This window comes from Hypomesus transpacificus, chromosome 14, assembly GCF_021917145.1.
Source record: "Hypomesus transpacificus isolate Combined female chromosome 14, fHypTra1, whole genome shotgun sequence".
Taxonomy (NCBI): domain Eukaryota; kingdom Metazoa; phylum Chordata; class Actinopteri; order Osmeriformes; family Osmeridae; genus Hypomesus; species Hypomesus transpacificus.
This window is the reverse complement of record NC_061073.1, coordinates 6,352,209-6,368,065: the sequence shown is the minus strand read 5'-3', so window position 1 is coordinate 6,368,065 and position 15,857 is coordinate 6,352,209. Positions and strand designations below refer to the sequence as shown.

Genomic DNA, 15,857 nt, shown 5'->3' with positions numbered 1-15,857 from the left:
TTGCTTTTAGTAAATGATTTATTGAACAGGAAATGGAAAACCCCTACAAGTGTCAGCGCACTCGGAAATACATTTCCATCATCATCTATGTTTAGTCGGAAGGCTTGATGGAGCATAAAGGTTGATTCCTTCTAAGCCTTAAGGACATCCAAAGACAAGGCCAAAAGCACTTACTGACAGTTGACAATAAGTACAGGATTCCATGAGTAACAACTGCACTCATACAGAAGCTCAATGGGTCTTGCAATTCTGGTGCATTTGAACAGAAAACCTAGGCACTGAATTCACAAGCCCTAACAAATCCTTCTTATTACAATGTTAAACATTTTTAACTGAGGTTTAACACATGAAAAGCTGCTATTGCTTTTTGAAGTCAGGCCAGGGGCCTGTGCAAAAAACCTGCCATTCAACACACTGACTGAAGTGAGCAGAATAAAGCCAATTTAAATGTAAACGTGTGCACTGAATGCACTGGAGCTGAAGCTTCTTAGTTCAGAGGCTCCAAAACCATTGTTCAAATATCTATATAAACAAAGAAAGAAACCAAGGAACTACAGAGCAATATGAAATCATGCAACAGTATCGATGAAGATATGTGCCTTAAAACAAATGTATTTGTCTCACACAGTATAAAGAAAAACACTGACAGAAGCTACATGTCTCACTCTGAACAAAAGGCTTTTCTGTTCATCGAGACTCAATGAATACTTTTGTTTAGATACTGTACAAACATGTTAGCAATGTGTCCAATGTTCTCTGTCGGGTGTGTTTTGGTGTAACTGATGAACTGGCGACGTAGCTTCCGGAGTTCCACCATGTTGAGACTTCGAGTGAGTTCTATGTTTGAAATCAGGTTAAAGGAAACACCAGGGAAAATCATTCTGAGCTGAAAAATACAGTATGTGACTGTTCTAATTACATGTTGCTACATCTAACAACAATATCAAAAAGGGAAGTTTAAAGTGAGCCAGAGGAACAAATCATCCGGTTCCATTGGTCATCTCCTGCCAAGCCAGTCAAACTAAATTCTCCTTTCCAACATCCCACACGCTTAAAGGCAAGCCCTTTCAGACGATTCCATTGATCTGCTGCTATCTGGAATGAACTTAATGATGGTCTTTGACATAGCCACGCGAACATATTTTATCAGGGGGGGGGGGCTTAATGTTGCGGGGCCACGTGGTGGATTTTCAAGTCATATAATTTTAAATTCTCATGCTGTCAGCAGTTCCCACGGCCATGGTCTTTGATGCACATACATTCATCCGCTACCCATGGCAAAGTATTCTGAGAAGTCTGAGTATTTAATGTAGGCTGGCTAACTCAAGTCAGTTTCAGACATAGGGTTAGTCATATGGTGGCAATACAATTAAACATGGCCAGTAACTGAACAGTTATACTTGGTTGGCGTTTCTATCTATAGCCTTGTAGGTGAACAACTATAAATGGATTACATATATTACTGGAATGCCATCAGTAAAGGATATCTTTTCTGTAGCACCTGGTACTGCAATGAGATCCCCAGGAACACTTGTCTTCTGTGAGTTCAGAATAGCCTGAAAAACAGAAATATGTCATCAGACTGCAGGGGTTAAAAGAGCAATTCAAGACCAGACAGAAATTCTGAACAAAGGGATTTAAAAGGAAAATCAGGAACACTTTTGGATAGAAATCCTCACCATCAATACATCTTGTGTGACCTTGTCCAGTTCATACAAAAAGTTTGTTGATGACAGTGGTTGCTGTAATTTACAGACAAAATAAATATATAATTGAATATAAAAGAGGCCATATTAAACCATGTGCATCATACATCAACCATAGTTAACAATCAGCACAGATGATTTGACCCTGTTGAAATTGAATATGAAAAGATATATAGTCGCCTATTGTTTTGTATTTGATTGCGATTGAGAATGAAAAAGACAGAAAGAGAAAGAGTGAGAGTGATCGAGAATGCCAGTGATCCATTTCTCACACTCTGTGTAGACTGGTTAGGAGGCGGGGCTTTTCTTTTGAAGATGGCATCTGAGATGGCTTCAAACTGAAGTGTGTCTTCTTTCTGAATAGTGAAAAGTGGGCTGTCCCATCTGTTTCTGGAGTCTGGTGCTTCAAACCTCAAAACTAATGCATCCAAGCTGCAAAAACAAAACATAAATCTACATCATACATACACTACATCATTTACATTTACATTACATTTATGCATTTAGCAGACGCTTTTATCCAAAGCGACTTCCAAGAGAGAGCTTTACAAAAGAGCATAGGTCACTGATCATAACAACGAGGTAGTCCCAAACATTGCAAGCAGCCAAAACATGAAGCATACATTGTGAAAAAAACTAAACAAGTGCCAAAGGAAAGACCCATAAGAGCATGCAGTTATACAAGTTACAAATTAAAACAACATGAATCACAAAAAAGTGCAGGACTGTACCTGTAGAAGAACAATCAACAGTAAAATATTTCACAGCGAGTACAAGAGTTCAAGAGTTAACTTCGCTATGACTAACCTACAAAAGCAACAAGTCTCTCAATAAGAGTCATTGTGATCCTGGAGGAAACTAACATCAGGTCCAATCAAGCATTCCTAAGTGCCGTAGTACTCCCGGAATAAGTGCGTCTTGGGGGTGTAAGGTTGCAGGAGAGACTTGATGTAGTCAGGTGCAGTCCCGTTCACTGCTCGGAAGGTCAGTACCAGGGTCTTGAATCTGATGTGGGCGTTGATGGGTAGCCAGTGGAGAGAGATGAGGAGCGGGATAACATGGGAGCGTCTGGGTAGATAGTAGACCAGGCGGGCCGCTGCGTTCTGAATCCTCTGAAGAGGGCAGGTTGCACATGCTGGGAGACCAGCGAGCAGCGAGTTGCAGTAATCCAACTTGGAGAGGACAAGTGCTTGGACTAGCAGCTGGGTGGAGTGCTCAGACAGGTATCTCCTGATCTTCCGGATGTTGTAGAGGGTGAATCTATAAGACCGGGAGACTGCAGCAATGTGGGCCGTGAGGGAGAGCTCGTCATCCATGGTAACCCCAAGGTTCCTGGCAGAGGATGAAGGGGTCACCGTCGCAGATCCCAGGGTGATTGACAGATCGTGGGAGATGGAGGGTTTAGCCGGGATGATGAGAAGTTCTATTTTGGCGAGGTTCAGCTTGAGGTGGTGCTCGGTCATCCAGGCGGAGATGTCTGTGAGGCAGGCCTCAATCCTAGCTGAGATCCCCGGATCATTCGGGGGGAACGACAGGTACAGCTGCGTGTCGTCAGCGTAGCAGTGGTAGGAGAAGCAATGGGAGGTGATGATTGGTCCAAGTGAGGTGGTGTACAGAGAGAAGAGGTGGGGTCCAAGGACGGAGCCCTGTGGGACACCAGTGGAGAGCTGGCGAGGGCCTGACAGTTTGCCTCCCCAGGAGACCTGGTAGAATCTTCCCGACAGGTAGGATGAGATCCACTGGAGTGCGGTGCCAGTGATGCCCATTTCAGAAAGTCTGGAGAGCAGGATCTGGTGGTTAACCGTATCAAACGTTGCAGAAAGGTCCAGCAGAATAACTGAGTGAGACAAGACAAATGAACCACAACATACTTACATCTCCTGAGTGTACTGGTCCCCAACATCCCTGTGTGTATTCCATGCCGAACTCACTTCCGCTGATGTCAAACAGTACACCTACGATGCATAAAATGAATTACTAATAATATACAGTACATTTTGAACAGGCTATACATGTTGTGCAAACACTGATTGGAAATATTAATAATACAATGTTTTAAAAGGGGTTTATTTCTGCAAGACCTTGTAACTACTTTACCCCTTTTTATAAATATCATAATGCTGTAGGAGTGCATCTGTAAGCTACTCACCAGACAGTGAGGCGTCTGTGTGTGTTTAATAAGACAGAAAAGTTCATATCTGTAACCTAAAGGATGAACAGGTGGAACAGTACATTTGAACTAAAGTACTGTCAAAGTGAAACACATTTACACTTAAAAAAAGTGAAACACATTTACACTTAAACAAAGTGTAAAATAACCTATAAAATGTCAAGGGTTTTAACGATTAAATATGTTGTTACCTTTTATGTAATTCAATGAATCCAGAATGACAATATCATCCTTACTGACCTTCCTATTAACATAAATGAACACGATGACATTAAGAGGCCTGTCAAGAAAACTAATTCGGAAACAAATTTGTATTTTTTTTTTTTTTAAATGCCACGTGAACAAAAGTGTAATTCTAGCATATCATACCTAGTTTGTGTAGCAGAATTTTAGACTAATTAACTCACCGCTCCACCTCAGCTCTTAAAGCTCCTCTCACACTTTTCTCACTCTGTGAATCTGTAAAACGTATCATCCAGGGGTATAATGACTGCACAAGCATATCAGACTAATGCTACAAAATATTCACTGCCCCATATGGAAGCTCATTGGTATCTAAACATTACCTGCATACATGGCATTTCTCTCGATCCCCAACGTTCCATCTCCTACAACATGAACTTTTCTTTCTGCGTTCTGTTCAAAATAATGTTTTAATTCTACTGCCCTTCGTGTTTTCCCACTACAAGGGAAACCACACATTATGATAAGTGGCATGTTGTCTCATGTAGGCTACACTGTTTAGTATTGAGTGTGAAACAACATGCAGCTAGCGGTCTGACTCTGACCTGAAACGGAAGTAGTGTGATATGAAGTAGGAAGTGTTTTTGAATCACGTGAAATGTAGCCTGAAACCAAAGAGTATACTCTTTGATGAAATTCGGTTCTATACGTTGTCCCAGAAATCTAGCTGTTTCTTTTTTTACGATTTTAGCTTTTGTCCGATTTAAAATGCAGTAGCATTTTGTTTTACATCATTGTTATTTTGAGTGGTCTTTCAGCATTTTTTTTAGGAGAGCATAGCTGCCACAAGCTCTCGACTAAGAAATCCGCCCAATCGTTCGTAAAAAATATAATAGCCAACTTGGCCTAATGGGGTATTATAGGCCTACTGTAAAAAAAACAACAAAAAAAACACGAAGTGACACTTAAGATAAAAAATGTTGAGGGAATTTTGGCTTAAAGAAGACTGTTGTGCCATTAGTGAAACATATATGGCACGGACATCATATCAGTTCGGATGTGTAGCCTAACAATAAGGAGAATATTTTACATTGGTTAAGAAGTGAATTATAGAAGCCTAATAATAAAAACATAATCTGGGAACATGTGAAAAACCTGTCGAGCACATTGACAATGGAAATTACTGCAGCCTAATATGTCAGTGCAAAAGTGCATCAAGACGCTCAAAGGAGACCAGGGAATTGTTTTGAATTTGTGTATTGCAATTCAAACATTAAACATAGGCCTATTGTACATGTTTTTTTTTATTGGTATTTAATAGCCTATATATAATTGTTCAAAATCCGTACAGAAACCATAGGATAAATTAAATGTTTTTTAATTGATAAATATGAACAATCATCCATCAACATACTGATGACGAAAACAGAATTAATGCTAAATATACGAATGAGATTTTCCAAAGCAGAACAACTTCATCTGTTTTTGGTTGCATTAAATTGGATGATGGACGTTTCAAATGGCGTTTCTCAGTAATTTCACAGGAAGACCCGTCATCTAAAAAGTTAAAAGAATGCTGTAAATGTTTCCAAATATATTGCAAGAACAATTTATTGTTTGTAATAATTGAACAGTTGATTTCAATATCATGTAGCCTATGCATCCTCAACCAATCATTTTATTATTTATTTTATAGCTTATGGTCCGCACAATTCAGTTTGGGATTCAGCGCAATTTTCAGCAACAGTTGATGCGCCCTCAGGTTCTCCATTTTTTGCGCAGGACTGATAAACTGAAGTGCCTCTCCAAAGGATGATTTGGAGAAAACGCCATCCATACTTGTCTTACCCAAAAAAATGCCTGCGAGGGCACAGAATTGCATGTTTTGATAATAATCTTCAAATGTTCACAATATGCTACATTTCTTTAGCATAATTAAAGCAAATGAACTCACCTGATGCCCATAGATTATGGAGTTAGATTAGTTTCATAATTCAAACAAACAAACGCAACACGATTCAAACAAACTTAACACGATCCAAACAAACGTAACACGATTCATACAAACATACCCTATTCGTTTGCAACCTGACAAACACAAGTTACAAATCCCTGCATTCGTTGGTGTGAATCCCTGCATTCGTTCGTGTGGATGTTTGGAACTTTCCTGACGCGCTTAGATTCACAAATGCATTTTTTCTAAAAGATATCCTCTGCAGCCTATCAGATCGTCTCTTCCAATTTTAGCCAATCACATTAACGTGTCTATGTGGACTTCAACAACCTGCCATAATGACGGACATCGTCTCCTTCAGATCACGATCAATGTCGTCTGGTAGCATGTAGGTGAAATATTGCTTGTTAATCTTCTTAAACCGATGATCATACCTGATTAAATATTGTTGAGAATGGCAGGATTCATGTTTAGTCATTTTCCGTGTTTCCTAGGCTAACGCAGAGCCCGTCTACCGATATTAGACATTCTCCGGTGATTGGCTAAAATTGGAGACATCTGATAGGCTGCAGGATATCTTTTAGAAAAAATGCATTTGTGAATCTAAGCGCGTCAGGAAAGTTCCAAAAATCCACACGAACGAATGCAGGGATTCACACCAACTAATGCAGGGATTTGTAACTTGTGTTTGTCAGGTTGCAAACGAATGTAATAGGGTCATTTATTTGTGAATCGCGTTACATTTGTGAATCGTGTTACGTTTGTTTGAATCGTGTTACGTTTGTTTGTTTGAATCGTGTTATGTTTGTATGAATCGTGTTACGTTGTTTGTTTGAATCGTGTTATGTTTGTATGAATCGTGTTACGTTTGTTTGGATCGTGTTAAGTTTGTTTGAATCGTGTTGCGTTTGTTTGTTTGAATTATGAAACTAATCTAACTCCATAGATTGCCCCTTAGATTTACTTTAACCTTTGAAACTTTATTTCTTAGTTCAGTTAAATCGAGAGTCATTGAAGATGTCATAGTTATAAATGAGATCGCTACAACAGAAGACACAAGTCCCGTTCTGCAGATCCTTGTCAAAGTGCCCGTCATCTTTCAGAGCTAGCCAAAAATGCTCTTACTGGAAGGATCAAGTCGAGCTCAGCTATTCATACTCAACCTCAACTATTCTAGTCACTTATGCACATAATTAAAAATTTATTATTTTAAACAAATTGCCAATGCTCTGGTACATTCATGCAAAGGATAATGTACCCATTTGTCTGCTGTTTCCTACGTTATCTGGATCTCATCCTACCTGTCCGGAAGATCCTACCAGGTCTCCTGGGGAGGCAAAGTGTCTTGCCCCCACCAGCTCTCCACGGGCAAGAGCCACCACAGAGCCACGTCATTATGTCACTGTATAAGTCTCATATTTCCCAGCAACGCTAGCGCGGTAGCGCCAAACACAAACACAACATCAACAATGGCAGACGTTTCGTTGCTGTTGTTGCTCATGGTTTTGCGAACCTACATCGGCATCCAAACACGGCACATCCGACGTGTTTGTTCAACTCGCCATTTGTATACAAAGAGATTACAATTGAGAATAATGGTAAGTACATAAGATATTTATTTTTATTATTAAAATCGAACAAGATGTCAACTTTTGCCTCAGCATGTAACGCTAGCTAGCCTACCCTCCTAGCATCGTTTTAGTTGAACATCGATCAGATTGCAGTCAAAGAAAATGTATATACTGTACTGTATACTTGATAGAAAATGTACAGCCCCACTATTGCTCATACATAACACATTCCTTTTTCAGCTTTTTTAGTTTGTCGATGATCTGTTCAACGCTCCTGTTGAACCCGGCAGCAGCCATTTCGCGCTGGATCTCTTGGAACACCGGCTTCGTCCGTGAAGCTCCTTCCAGTTTCCTCTGGACCTCTGCAGAGCACCAGACTGCAAGACAACAGCTGGTTTCCTCCTTGGACCACTGTTTTTTGATAGCGATAGCGTCCATTTTGATTGTTGTTTACAGGTAGCTACAACTTCAATATTGGCGGTCGAATGTTTCTGTTCCTGTTTTGTTGCTCACGGTAACCCCGCCCCTGCTAACCCCGCCCCCGGCAACCCCGCCCCAGGAGCAAGCGTGGTGAGATGCTAGAGCTAGGTTTTCGAGAAGTCGGAGCAAATTTACAAATTAGCAGTTTCATCAATAAAATAAGCACATTTTCAGCAACTAAACTGCCCACTTCTCGATACATTTTTATTCAGATTCTGAAGTACCGTTTAGCTGAAATATGAATTGTAAAAACTTAGAGCAATGGCGGCCAAAGCGTTTTGTTGGTCACGGTAACCCCGCCCCAAGCGGTTCTTTATTGGTTCGTAAACTAGACCAGCTCCGAAGTGGTGCTCGTTGCGAACCACGTACGAACCACGTACGAACCACGTACGAACCTCCTTGTTCACCCACGACTGTGCGGCTACGCACAGCTCCAACCTCCTCGTTAAGTTTGCTGACGACACAACCATCGTGGGCCTCATCTCTGACAGTGACGAGTCAGCCTACAGAGAGGAGGTTGACACCCTGACATCATGGTGTCAGGACAACAACCTCTCTCTTAACATCAGCAAGACCAAGGAGATGATTGTGGACTTTAGGAGGCGGCAGGAGGAGGAGCATGCACCCCTATTCATCAATGGATCGGAAGTGGAGAAGGTCAGCTGCTTCAAGTTCCTCGGGGTGAACATCAGCAATGACCTCACCTGGTCTGTTCACACGGACAAGGTGGTCAAAACGGCCCGTAAGCGCCTCTTCTTCCTGAGGAGACTGAAGAAGTTTGGTATGGACTCAGTCATCCTTACTAACTTTTACAGATGCACTATAGAAAGCATTCTGACTGGTTGTATCACAGTGTGGTATGGGAGCTGCACAGACCGGGACCGCAAGGCCCTACGAAGTGTGGTCCGTTCTGCTGAGTTCATCATCGGCAGGAAGCTCCCAGCCCTACAGGACACCTACCACACACGTTGCCTTAGGAAAGCCAGCAGGATTCTAAGAGACTGTTCCCACCCATCCTTCAGTCTCTTTACCCCGTTGCCTTCTGGCAGGCGTTACCGCAGCATCCGGTCGCGCACACGCAGACTGGACAACAGTTTCTACCCAAGGGTCATCAGGCTTCTCAATGGACACTGATATGGACATTTTTACTGCACACTAGTCACTTATACACTGTCACTTTCAGCTACTGGTTGCTCTTTCAGTAACATTGCACTACTGTACCTCGCCACCAGGCTCCTGTTTGGTCATTGACAAAGTCACTGATCTGTAAATTTGCACTACTGCACTGTACTCCATTTAGGTTAGATTAGTTTATAGGGTTGTAACAGGTTTTTTTTTTTTTTTTTTTTTTTGTGTATTAGGGTTAGTATAGCGTACTATTTATTGTTATCTGTAATTTAGGAAGTTTTAGTGTTAGGGTTAGTATAGTCGTTTATTTATTGCTATCTGTATATTTAGGAAGTTCACTTATCTAAGCTCAGCATAGATGTAAATTTGTTCTGTGTACTTATATGTTATGTTATGCCAAGTGCTTGCGTTGTCTTGTCTTAAGAATTTCAGTGCCCAGTCTAACCTTGTGTTGCTCTGTGCACCTGACAAATAAAAGACTTGAACTTGAACTTGAACCACGTACGAACCACTTTTCCGGTTCCCAGTCTGTCGAAAGAGAAAGAACTGGTTCGCGATTAGGCACCGGCTCTGAACCGGCACCCAAAATGCATTGGTGGAAAAGGGGTATGTGTGGTCTGTCACAGGAGACCAAAGTCTACCTGGGGACTAGGTCAAACATTGTCTCACCAGCAACCAGGCCGATGTTGACAGCTCAACCCCCCTCACACCACAGGGGACGTTAGGTGGGCAACAGAGAGAAGAAAGTATAATTAGAGAATGCAAAGTGACAAATAACAGTTAAAATAACCATAGTGCTGGTCGGTGTGGTGTATTGGTAATGATTGTATTACTCCAGAATAAGACCCAGCAGAGTCAACGTTGGATTCATTGTGTCTTTACTTCACTCGCTTGCATACAACAGTATATATACATTTCCCCTAATGCAATGCAGGGTTTTTCCTACGGGTGTCAGCGAGGAACATAATACCATGATACATAACAACTCCTCCCCCTTAAATGAAAAGTACCACTTTGAAATCCCACAAATAACAAACCCCACTTACAGACTAAGTCTACCCATAACCACACCATCTTAATATAATTATGACCATTAAATGCACCAACATGTCACAATACCATGTGTGTGTATTTTGTTATCTAGGCTATGCTATGGAAATGAGGGTAGACTGCCCCAAATCCAGACATTACCCTAGGGTTTATTCTGCCCCACAGCACTGGGTATGTCACATATCTAATACTTACATTTACATTTAGTCATTTAGCAGACGCTCTTATCCAGAGCGACTTACAGTAACTACAGGGACATTCCCCCCGAGGCAAGTAGGGTGAAGTGCTTTGCCCAAGGACACAACGTCATTTGGCTCGGCCGGGAATCGAACTGGCAACCTTCAGATTACCAGCCCGATTTCCTCACCGTTCAGCCACCTGACTCCCTAAAGTCTACTTCAAACGGTTTGGTGGTCGGTGTTGAATGACTGGATACCGACGAACAGTCAATTCTTTGGGTGAGGACACACCGGGGTTGCCAGGCAGTGGCAACGGTGTAGATGGGGATGACATAGACTCAGCCCTTGGAGAAACTGGGTCTAGAGCGATTGACGCAGACTTTGGAATTTGCACTGGCACGCTGATGGTAGTAGGGACCTCGGTGGGAAGTTGTGGCACTGTTGTGGACACCCCCCAGGCGAACACAACACTGGAGTTGTTTTTCCCTGTAGAAAGTTGATCTGTGTGTCTCCTCCAGACCCTGTCCTCAGCTGTTTGGACCGTGTAAGACACAGGACCTGTCTGTGCAAGTATTGTATTGTGTAGTATTGTGCCTGGAACCCATTTTGCACCACTTGTATATTTACGTGCCATCACCGGGTCTCCAGGACAGAAGACCTCGTCTCTTGCCGTCTTCTGCCGCCTTTGTATCTGTACCCGTTGCTCACGCCACACCGCCGCCTTCGTCCTGGGAGGTTTCAGAAGATCGAAGCTGGTAGGCAAACGTCTTTTCATCAGAAGTGTTGACGGAGACTCCTTTGTCGTTCCATGTGGCACATTCCTGTACGACAACAAAAAAGCATGCAGTCGTTGATGGAGGGAATCTTGTCCTTGTAAAGCCTTGAGTGAGTGTTTCATGCTCTGAATAAACCTTTCTGCTAATCCGTTAGTAGCGGGGTGATATGGAGCAGACCGTATATGTTGAATTCCGTGTCTTTCAAGAAACTCGGCAAGATCTGCAGAGACAAATTGCGGACGATTGTCACATTATACACCGCTTTCTTTTTCCCAGCACGTTTTGGTGGCTGAGGCTCCCTTTTACTGTTTGTTATCCTTTTACTCTTGCAAGCACGTTCGATGTGACCCTTTTCCCCCGCAGTTCCTACAATCCAGTTTTGCTCCAGCATTCAGATGCTACATGTCCAATCTGATCACATCTGTAGCATTTGATTTGCTTTTCATAAGTTTCATTTGAAATCTCATGCAGTGTGGTACTTGAACTTAGCTGATGTGCCTCTTTAGCGGCCATCTCCATGGACACACTTATTTCCGATGCCCTGTCCAGTGTCAATGCCCTTTCCGTCAGCAACCTTTTCTGTATGGCTTCACTCCTCAGACCATACACCAGTCTGTCTCTTATTACTTCGCTTAGCGACTCTTTAAATTCACAATGCTCTGCTAACCTTTTCATGGTAGCAACAAACATATTAACGGACTCCCCCTCCTCTTGATTCCTCTTATGGAAACGGAAACGTTCCGCTATGATCAATGGGTGTGGAGAGAAGTGCCTTGCTAATGTTTACACAATCACATCATACGTTTTGTCCCGGGCTTATCCGGCTGCATCAAAGAGCGCAGCAGATTTAACGTCTTAGCTCCCATCACGCTAAGAAACGTGGGTACTGTCTTCCCCTCGCCAATGCTATTTGCAGCTACAAAGTATCCAAAACGTTCAGTGTATGCACTCAATCAGTTCAATCAGTTCATCAAAGCACCAATGCTTCCAATTATCCCCGCAATTTCTTCAAACTTTTTCCAAAAAAAGAAATCCCAATACAGGTGTAAGCAGAATGCACTTGTTCCTTTTACAGTCACCTATCTTCGAATTGGCTGTACTCACAATTCTTTCCTTTACCGCTCCTCTTGTAGACTCGGTTTGGTAGCTTGCTAGCATGCCAGTCTTAACGGCATCTCCGAAAAGTTTGTATCCCGGTCGTTTCCAGCATTCCAAGCACTAAACACGTCTGCCCTGAACCATCCCTTCCCATCCCTTCTCAAGTCCTCCACCATCATCCCTGTGCCAAAAAAGCCCAGGCCAACTGGACATAATGACTACAGACCCGTCGCCCTGACCTCTGTGGTAATGAAGTCTTTTGAGCGCCTGGTGCTGGCACACCTTAAATCCATCACTGACCCTCTACAGGACCCCCTGCAGTTTGCCTACAGAGCCAACAGGTCTGTGGACGACGCAGTTAACATGGCCCTCCACTTCACTCTACAGAACCTGGACTCCCCAGCATCCTACGCGAGGATCCTGTTTGTGGACTTCAGCTCTGCCTTCAATACCATCATTCCAGCCCTGCTTCAGGACAAGCTCTCCCAGCTAAACGTGCCTGATTCCATCTGCAGGTGGATCACAGACTTTCTGTCTGACAGGAAGCAGTGCATTAAGCTGGGAACACAAGTCTCTGACTCCCGGTCCATCAGCACTGGATCACCTCAGGGCTGCGTCCTTTCTCCTCTGCTCTTCTCCCTGTACACCAACAGCTGCACCTCCAGTCATCCGTACGTCAAACTCCTGAAGTTTGCGGACGACACCACCCTTATTGGGCTCATCTCTGGTGGAGACGAGTCTGATTATAGGTGGGAAGCGGCCAACCTGGTGACCTGGTGCAGCCAGAACAACCTAGAGCTCAATGCTCTTAAGACAGTGGAGATGGTTGTGGACTTCAGGACGAACACAGCCCCAATCACCCCCATCACCGAGTGACTCCCCAGTCAACACTGTGGAGTCCTTCAGCTTCCTAGGCACTATCCTCTCCCAGGATCCCAACATCGGCTCCCTCATCACGAAAGCACAACAGAGGATGTACTTCCGTCGGCAGCTGAAGAAATTCAACCTGCCAAAGACAATGATGGTGCACTTCTACTCAGCCATCATTGAGTCCATCCTCACCTCCTCCATCACCGTCTGGTACGCTGCTGCCACTGCCAAGGACAAGAGTAGGCTGCAGCGTATCATCTGAAATGCCGAGAAGGTGATTGGCTGCAATCTGCCTTCCCTCGTGTACCTGCACAGTATACATACATTTCCCCTAATGCAATGCAGGGTTTTTCCTACGGGTGTCAGCGAGGAACATAATACCATGATACATAACAGTCGGAGACTTCAACGAGTGACCCAGGGGGTGGGGGAAGACTCTGGACAGACCTGGTAAGCCCAAGCGAGTAGTGCGGGTGAACTGGGACCGTTTGGAGGAGGCCCCTGTCCGCAAGATCTTCAACTCACACCTCCGCTGGAGTTTCTCAGGCATCTTTGCGGAGGTTAGTGGCATTGAACCGGAGTGGGCAACGTTCAAAGCCTCCATTGTTGAAACCGCCGTGGAGAGATGCAGCCTCTGAGGTAGTTACTGAGGAGTCAAACAACTCCACAGTGGCAAAGCCTGGGGATTCTTGCCCTTCTTGGGCGATCCAATACCTGTTCACCCAAAGCGAGTTGTTTGTGATATTAATGGACAGGATATTGAGCTGTAGTAGGGGTTGGGAAGGGTTGCGGTTCAGTGGGCTGGGGATTCCATCGCTACTTTTTGCGGATGATGTGGTCTTCGTGTCATCATCGGTACGTGACCTTCAGCACTCACTGGATCATTTTGCAGTTGAGTGTGAAGCGGCTCGGATGAGGATCAGTACCTCTAAATCTTAGGACATGGTTCTCAGCTGGATCCGATGGAGTGCTTAGTCCGGGTAGGGAATGAGTTCTTACCCCAAGTGAAGGAGTTCAAGTACCTCGGGGCAAGGCCGTAATCATAATATATATTGGGACACACACACACACCTCAAAATGTCCCCCCCAATATATTAATATAAAAATATATATAAATGTGCTACGCTACGACAGGCAACCACCCATGCTGTCCGAAACTATCATAAAAAAAATAATGTGTCCCCCCCAATGTTGATTCCATGGCTACGGCCTTGCCTGGGGGTCTTGTTCGCGAGTGAGGGGAGAATGGAGCAGGAGGTTAGCCGGAGAATCGGGGCACCTAATTGCATTCACTCTATCGCACTGTTGAGCCGGAAGGCAAAGCTCTCGATCTACTGGTCAATTTTAGTTCCTACCCTCACCTATGGTCCTGAAGGTTGGGTCATAACCAAAATAACTAGGTCGCGAGTACAAGTGGCTGAAACGGGTTTCCTCAGGAGGGTGGCTGGTATCTCCCTTAGAGATAGGGTGAGGTGCTCAGTCATCCGTGAGGAGCTCGGAGTAGAGCCGCTGCTCCTTTGTGTCGAAAGGAGCCAGTCGAGGTGGTTTGGGCAGCTGGTAAGGATATTGGTAAGTAAAGGGTGTGGAAGTAGGTCAAGCATTTTTAGAATAATTTGGTGTAAATTTTAGATTTTTTTACACCATTTTGAAAAATTATAATGGCAACGTCACAGTGACGTATCCTCGGCGCCGTCTCAAGTCGGACAAAAAGTCTAACCAGAATTCACTGTTTCAAGTCAGCCGCCTGCGGCGCCGCATGAAGTCGGGTCATGGCGAACGCACCTAATGGCTCTTTTTTTCCCTAGCTCCGAGACCTCGTGCACGCTTGCAACTAGCTGTACTCGTCACACTTTGCAACAACCAGTTGCGAGCATTGATTTGTATGGTTACGAGCTGTTACGAGCGTGTGAGCTAAGGCATTGCAGTGGCAGAATGGGGTACAAGTCCGATAAGAATCAGACACATGATGCAAACTTAACGGAATGTATTCTGTCACTGTATAGTATTCCTTTCACCTTTTTTTTTTAAATAGGCTATAGGGCTAAACATAGGGCTATTCTAGATGGAACTCATCATATAGGTAGCTTTTTTTCTTTGTGATATGAGTATGATTTCCAACGCATTGTATCAGATGAAATAAACTGTTAACATGAACAGCTCCGTCTTTGTTCTCGAAAGGCAAAGAAAGCTTAATAGTTATTTTGGTAACCGAAATCTTCCATAATGCAGACTTACCATAGCTTACTTTCATTTTTAGGCTATATTCAAACGAAATGCCACGAAATTCACACTGCCTTCAATTTAACATCAGAGTAGAAATATGGCCTGTGTTTTATATGTTCATCCTACAAAACCAAACGCTTATTAATGGATATAACGTGATCTAACAAGACTTGGTAATAATGTAATAAACAAAAGCTTGAGAACTGTGTCTAAAATATACTTTATCGGACACGTTTCCATCAGATGTAAGTGGGGGTGAAACATATAGAGTCACTTCATTGTCCCACAAAAGCAATCTTGCTTGATGACACAATCAAAAAAAGAATAACGGGTGTGTTTAACAAAAGCTTCTGAAGGCAAGACTAATATTATTAATTATTAATTATTATTAAAATATAGGCCTATATAATTTCCCATTGTGTACCGGTTAAAGTATTAATCTTCTTCTTTGCACCAGATAGACGTCAAC

At 43.3% G+C, this 15,857-nt stretch overlaps 1 protein-coding gene across 2 annotated transcripts; it reads right to left on the bottom strand.

Annotated features, from left to right (window-relative positions):
- kti12 (KTI12 chromatin associated homolog) lies at positions 1 to 4,682 on the bottom strand. 2 transcript variants are annotated; one of them, XM_047034190.1, is made up of 9 exons: positions 4,443 to 4,682; positions 4,284 to 4,335; positions 4,068 to 4,120; positions 3,856 to 3,911; positions 3,582 to 3,661; positions 1,979 to 2,138; positions 1,680 to 1,742; positions 1,488 to 1,556; positions 1 to 841 (listed from the first exon to the last, which is right to left on the bottom strand). In XM_047034190.1, the coding sequence occupies exons 1-9, from the start codon at positions 4,591 to 4,593 to the stop codon at positions 698 to 700; spliced, it is 828 nt and encodes a 275-aa protein (XP_046890146.1). In that variant the 5' UTR covers positions 4,594 to 4,682; the 3' UTR covers positions 1 to 697. The 2 variants fall into 2 exon arrangements, with proteins under 2 accessions (XP_046890146.1, XP_046890147.1); XM_047034191.1 differs by having other exon boundaries at positions 3,856 to 3,870; positions 4,117 to 4,120.
- Between the last annotated feature and the right edge of the window lie 11,175 nt (positions 4,683 to 15,857).